At 37.2% G+C, this 7,434-nt stretch overlaps 1 protein-coding gene across 1 annotated transcript; it reads right to left on the bottom strand.

Moving 5' to 3' along the window:
• Positions 1–2,314: 2,314 nt before the first annotated feature.
• LOC149249034 (uncharacterized) lies at positions 2,315–7,159 on the bottom strand. Its single transcript, XM_089451757.1, has 9 exons — positions 6,605–7,159; positions 6,468–6,520; positions 5,059–5,134; positions 3,567–3,626; positions 3,185–3,369; positions 2,990–3,086; positions 2,756–2,842; positions 2,601–2,659; positions 2,315–2,496 (listed from the first exon to the last, which is right to left on the bottom strand). The coding sequence occupies exons 1-9, from the start codon at positions 7,157–7,159 to the stop codon at positions 2,466–2,468; spliced, it is 1,203 nt and encodes a 400-aa protein (XP_089307883.1). The 3' UTR covers positions 2,315–2,465.
• Positions 7,160–7,434: the final 275 nt, after the last annotated feature.

Genomic DNA, 7,434 nt, shown 5'->3' with positions numbered 1-7,434 from the left:
CTCCATGTTATTGCTTCAAGGCACCCACATGTGGAGGGTATCTATTCAGATGATATAATAACTATTGAACCCTTTTTTTTTTTGGAATCAACCAATATGGCTGAAGCATCATTGCATCAATTGAAGGTACACAAGGATCTAACATTTTTAGGCTCTAATACTACTACATAACTTATACTTGGTTAGAAAGGTGTAGAAATATTCTACATGTGATGGCCTAGCGATAAGAATACAGAGAGAAGATGACCTTCCTTTTACTCTCTTCCACCAACATGTACAATCTCCAAAGCAAACATTCAATCCAAGAATGCTCAGAACTTTCTTAAAAAAGAAGGTAGATGCAATGGATGTTTAGAATTTCCCTTTGTTGTCATGTTATCAGATAAAGTTTACAAAATGGGGATGATCTTGCAACTCTAGCGTCCCCTGTTATATTGGTGGCAACATGTGTGAATGCTACCTACCCTAGGAGAACTACAAATGATTCTGTCATGAAAAACTGAAAAGTATATACCTAGGATGAAGCTAATAATAGTAAGAATATCTGATCATGATGCATAAAATGCATAAGAAAAAAATTCCCCATATGTAGAACATAATAAAAAGTACAAAAGAATGGATGACAATGCCCAAAAGAAATCTGTGATACAATGCATGGAATGCCATCTGAAAAGCCGTACTATATTTTTCGTTACTTTTCCAATTTCATTTCATTTTTGCTGCAATAATTTCCATGCACTCATTTTGGAAGAAAATCATGAAGCTAAAGTTAATGGTAAGCCTAAAGTTCCCTGTCAACAGGAGCTGAAGCCTTTATTTCAAAGGCAAACAACTTTTACCAAAAAAATTATATTTTAAACATGTGCTATGAATAACTAATAATTCTCGCATTATGCGTGGAGATTATCAGAAAGCAATTGTACTGCTAGTTCCTACTAATGCCTTTGCAAGGGGGCTTAAGATATCATTACTATAAAATGACTCTATATGACTCTCGAGTTCCAGATAAATGCTCATTGGCTCAATTTGAAGCACCAACAACAAAAACATTCTGTTGCATCTTCAAAAGTACTTACAAAAATAAACTACTCTATGCACAACATGCCTCTTTTGAATTGGAGTCAAGATAGCATATTGACCACTCTGAGAGTCTGAAATGTACTTTTCCTTTTCATTATTCTCCTTTTGCTGCTTGCCAAGAGCAGTGATCTTGAAGTGCTCTGAAAATGATTGACCAGGGCACATCGGCATCCATTTAAGATAATTCGTGAAAGCAGTTCCCTATCAAAGTGATAGATATAAAATATAGACATCTTATATTTCACACTATGAAGTTGTCTCTTTCTGAATTGAAGACACTCTAATTATTCTCCAAATGCACCAAGGCTATTGATAAAACAAATACCCCACCTCTAAAATAGAGTTTCATCCTCAGATAGATGGGAAAAACTTGGTCAGGTTGAAAGGGAGAGCATAAAAATCTTCACTTCTAGGATCGGTTTTGAATGAACGGACCTTATCCCACCAATGATGGCCTCTGTCTTTCCTTGTTGAACTCTCCCCCATATGTAGAGTGTTATCGAAAAACAATGCTACGTTGCCAGCAACTAAAGGTGGTGACGAGAAAATCACATTGATAATGTCATTGAACTGTTAAAAAAGCCATTCAAAAATGTTTAAAGTTAAAAACATTGAAATTTGAAGAATGAAGGGAATGTTGCCACAACGAACTGCTAGCCAAAAAATTTCAATTTAGTCCCTGAAAGAAGTTGTAAGAACCTTATCCATCGTCCATGAGTGTGGACTGGACCATGACCAGAAGAAAATGTAAATTCATTGAAGTACTGTGGTACTGATAATCCCAAAAACAGAGAGAAGCCCAAGATGAACTTCGTCCTGAAACTATTTAGATTGCAAAATTGAAGGAAACTGAGACCCCCACCAGCTGCTCATCAAGAATACAAAAAATTTCAGACATGAGGCAAAACCCAAAGAATTGTTGTTCTACCCTACAATTTTAAAGCTGCATCGTACAAACTGTTTGCCAATATAGGTACCCAATGAATTGTTGTTTTACCCTAATATGTTGAAATTGCATTGTACAAACTAAGTGTCTGCCAATATGAGTTAACCTTAAGGTTTTATGCATACATCCATTATACATTATGGCAACAGCTAAGATACTACTAGTTGACTGACTTTGCAGCTCAGCACATAGGATTTGTGTACACCGTATACATACCAACATAACCAAAGAGGAGACAGTACACGACAACGACAATGGGTGTTGGAATAGAAGCAAAGATTCCTGGAACACATTAACATGAAATTAGCAATGCAAAATCCTAGACTAGGGAATAAACCCCAAAATGAGAACAATATCCCAACTTGAGTTGATTATCACCAAGAACAGAGAAGAATATCATAAATCCTGCTGATATCTGGAGCACCCTGTGACTCCCAACTCATGTCAACCCCAAAAGACCAGCATTCTCACTGCAAATTCCCAAGATAAGACAAATTTCAGAGCTAGTATTGCCAGAAATGGGTCAAGTTGCAGCTAAAGTTGCCAGAAATGGGTCAAGTTGCCTGGTTCTTACACTGATACTGTGGACCCATTTCCAGTTCCAAACATCCCATCCAATAAAATTCCAATTCCCTGTAGAGAGGACCATTACATTCCATCAACGATAATGATACAATCTTCCAATTACCTGAAGCCATAAGGGTGAAAGCAACGAATCCATTTCCTTACCTGCCAGCCTATACCACGGCTGATGATAGATTGAGGGGGAGGTGTGGCACTTGCAAACCTTGAAACAACATAGAATGCACCAGTAGACTGCAAATTTATGAAAGAAAAAAAAATAGTAGTCAATACCCAATTTTGTTTTTAAATAGAAACCCATAGATAACTATCAGAAATGTCAACGGGATAAAGAAAATAAAAGAGAAGAAAGTATATCTGATATATGGCAAGCAGGCAGACCTCAACAAGAGACACAAATGCTGCAGCCATCATTGCAAAAGACTGTCCTCCATCAAAAACAGGTCCTCCCCATTGAAATGGATATGGAACACTTATCCTGCAGAATAATAAAGACCATGCTGAGGCTTTGCATGAGAACGTACTGTATGAAGTGACATGACAATTAGTATGCATGCTTCTTGTAAGAATGCATACCATTTGGCACCACTAACTAGTCTAGAACGGTCTGTTCGGCAATGGGCTTGGGTCCTTTGAGGGGTATGCTTGTATGCTCCACCTACAGTGAGAATATGGGCATATGCCCACACAATAGCAACTGCAATTATGATGGCAAAACGCTCAAATAAAGGCTTCTTACGAGTCTTGATATGTCGACCATACTGAAAGGGAGGACAAAAGAGTTTAATCAGTTAGTTTCATTCTGCAACAAATTAGTGCCACAATCTTTCCAATTACAAATCATTTAATACAACAGATTTAAAAAAGCATGGAAAGACTAGGAACAGGATATATGATATATATCTAGAGAGATACACTCTAGAAGTTTACACATAATGGTAATTGGTTAATTCCTTACCTGTGAAAAGAAGACCAGTGCAATAAGTTGTGGAAGCCCTATTTCAATGCATTTCCCCACCTGTAAATAACATCAGAGTACAACACTTCATTTGACTTTTTTTTTTTTTAAAGAGGATATATTTTCAAACAAAACGGAAATTCAAATAGAATAGATATTACAAAATATACATCCAAACATAAATTTGAAGGCAGGTAATATGGATATCCAAACGTATGGGTGTTTGGTGAACAGAAGAAATTCCAAGTTTGACGCGAAAAACCTATCAATCTATTGAAAATTGCAAAACTGGTTTCGATAGGACCCAAAACTTATTATTGTAAATGCAAGTTTAACTGGTTGAAAGTTAAAATAAAAACTAAGAGTTGGGCTATTAACTAATAGCTGAATAAACTGACATGATTTGGTTGAAGACATATCAGGTCAATTTTAGTGAGTTAAAGTTCATTAAATTGACAACACTTGAGTCAGGTCATTCTTATGCTAGTCACTAATACTTTTACTGCATGCAAATATTTCTGAAATACATTTGAACCAAATGAAAGGACTTCATCTATGCTAGCTACTCAAGCTAGAAAGTGTATCAGCGCAAGTAAAATCGAATCCACTGGATTCAAAAAGATTCAGTAGCTATGTCATTTAGTCATTATAGCTTAAATTTTCACAAGAGAAGTTTCAAAACAAACTGGAAATAATTCTTTTCAGAACTTACCATGATCCATTTGTGAAACAGTCCAACTCCGAACACTGCTTATTACTAATGTGATTAATATTAATAAAGATCGTACATAATATGCTATTGTGTTAAAAGTTTAAACCTTAAATATATATTAGACGATATAATTAGGAGTAAATCAGGACTAATCTAAGTCAAACATTTCTGAAACATTTTTTATTCATAATACATTTCCCAAAAACATTTTTTGTTTCATCTAGTTTATGCAATATATTTCATCCTAAGTATCTGTGTAAAAGCAGGTGTTAAGTTCCAACCAAACTATCTGTCTAGAAATCACCTACGATGCAGAAAAGCACACACTGCCTCCATTCAAAAGAAGAGTCTGCAGATATCAAATCAAAATATCTATTGCTTCAAGATAAATGAAAGTCCAATAGATGGACCTTGTTTAATAGAAATCGTCATCAAGCCCATAATTATCCAAGCAATATGGGTGCTAGTCAAGTTAGCTAGCATACTTGAGCAGGTCCTTCTGTTCCAAACCAGTTGTAATCACACTGTAATTTTGAGTACCCTGCAATTTTCCATATTAACTAACAAAAATGCTGGACTAGGGCACTCAAGCTTAGGAATTCTATACCCATATAACTCAAATGCAATTATGGCATTCATTGAAACTTGAGCATATGAATTATATTCAAGCAAATAGAAAATTTGTTTAATACCAAGTGAGTGCAATAGAGATTAGATTCTGAAATAGAATTTGTTTAAGCCAAGTGAACATAACAGAAATGGTGCTCAGTGTCCACTTACCCCCGGGAACCCAAGTTCATAGAGCCCAAGAGCAACAAGAGTTACTAGTGGAACTGCTGAAAGAGGACTCAGATACCTGACACGCACCATGCCATCAAGACAACAAAATCAGGATCTACAGACTGTAAATCCTTAGTACATGTAGAAAATTTGAATGAAATTACTTGAGAAAATGCATAGAGATCAAACCAACCTTAAAACAACAGCCCACAGACCACTGAATCCCAGGATGATTTGTAGTGTTTCAACTTCTTGAACCAAGATTGGATCTACTTAAATTTGATCGACTTCTACTTTTGTTATCATATATATGAATACTTCTATCATAAAACTGAGTGTTTGCAAGAGGTTGCATAGATTTTAGGGAGCCCATCTACTAAAGTAAGAGTAGAATGGGTACGCAGTAAAGAGATCATTTTGATAAACATGTGCCATACAAGTAGGACAACCCATAGTGAGATTGGAATGGAAACTCATACCATACGGGTCAGGCAGATCATAAAGAGACCCAAATTAAAACTAATGCCATAGAGGCGGAGAAAACAGTAAATTACAGTGGGATTGGAATCGAAGCTCTTGCCATAAAGGTGAAGCTGACCACAGAGAAACTCAAATTGAAAATTATGTCATAAGAATGGGGCAAACAAAAGAGAAATTGGAATTTAAACGTATCCCATACATGAGGGGAAGCCTAAAAAGAGACTTGAAACTTGAGCCATGTAGATGGACCAAACCATAGAGTGATTGGAATTAAAAATCAAGCCGTAGAGGTGGAGCAGACCAACTACGATAACCCAAAAAGAGATTTGAATTGAAAGTTGTGTCATACATTGAGACGAACCACAAAGAGACTCAAATTGAAATGCATGCCATACAGGTGAAGCGAACCATAGAAAATTGGAATTGAAACTCATACCATACCAGTGGAGCAAACCACTAAGAAATTGGAAATGAAACTCGTCCATAAAGGTAATTGAATTGAACTGCATGCTATACAGATAGGGCAGAGCACGGAGAGAATGGAAATGGAAATCATGTCACACAGGAGGGGTCAAACCATGGAGAGATTGGAATCCTAATCTTGGGATTGCCAGGTCTAGAAGCAAAATTCTGCTTTGTGAGCAGAAGATGAGTGCTTCCAAATTGGATGTCTAGTCACTCAATTTCAAAAACCTTTTCTGGGGCAAGTGACATAGAGATAATCCTTCAAGGAAACGTTTTTTTTAGGTATACATCCAAGATTTTATTTGGATAACTTTTCATTGCAGGGTTGATGCATCTTCATTTGAAGATGGGGATGGATTGACAACAATATGCCTTTCAGGATGTGAAAGGTTTGTACGACCTGAATGCTGCACAAACTTTGCAGGTGACAAGAATGTGCCATGGCACACACAAACTATACTAACCTCATCTCTGCTATAATTGTACAAGAATCCACTGATTTTTTTCCCATTTGGGCCTAGTCCAGTAGTTGAAACACAGGGCATTTTGGGCAATGAGGATTGAGTTGGAGGCCTTTTATCTTCAGAAATATTTGGATTACCTGTTTTTTCTGTTGTAGCATTTGAAGCAGATACTTGTTGTGAATATTATACAATGTCCTGTTAACATCCTCACACAAGGATGGAGGCATTTTGGCGACCTCTTTCCAGCATGAGGATGAAGAAACAGAGGCATTCTGGCTACCTCTTTCCAGCATGAGGATGAAGAAACAGAGGAGTCTGCCTTCACCTTTTGAAAATCCCATAAAATAACCTCGTGCAAAAGCCCCTCTCCGTCTTTGACCTTCCCACCTGTAACTAGAACCTGCGACCCACAGGTGAGCAGGTAAGGGAACATGTGTTTTTTCTTGGCCAGCTCTGGCAAGGGTGCAGAAATGGAAGTCCCATTTCCGATTGAAACCCATTATGACCCACCAGCCACTGATGCCACTGATGATCAAACAATAGAAAGTACCATCACAAAAAAGCAAAGTCATTCCCATATGTGGCCGCACTACCCACAAATCCTCGGGCATGGTTCCTGCAATACGCCATGACCTGTAAGTGGAATCATATATTTCCACTATATCGCCTTTCTGATCACGGGGTCGGCCCATGGCCACCACTTTGTATGCACCCAGTGGAGCCACCGAACCGAAAGAATTGTAAATGAGACTATGGTTATAACACTGCAAATCAAGATTTAGTGTACTTGACGGTTAGTAACATCTAATGGTCGAAAAACATTTAATCGTCTAACAATCTATCTGACGATCAGGATTATGACAGAAAGGCAGTTGGGGGAGTTGATTTCAGAGGGAAACGCCTTACGGCGTAATAAACAAATATATTAAAATGAAACTAATAATTAATATAATTTACATTTAACCGG

The sequence above is a fragment of the Pinus tabuliformis genome, chromosome 7 (genome assembly GCF_031772625.1).
Source record: "Pinus tabuliformis cultivar Carrire ecotype Pingquan chromosome 7, CPIR1, whole genome shotgun sequence".
NCBI lineage: Eukaryota > Viridiplantae > Streptophyta > Pinopsida > Pinales > Pinaceae > Pinus > Pinus tabuliformis.
This window is presented reverse-complemented; position numbering and strand designations above follow the sequence as displayed.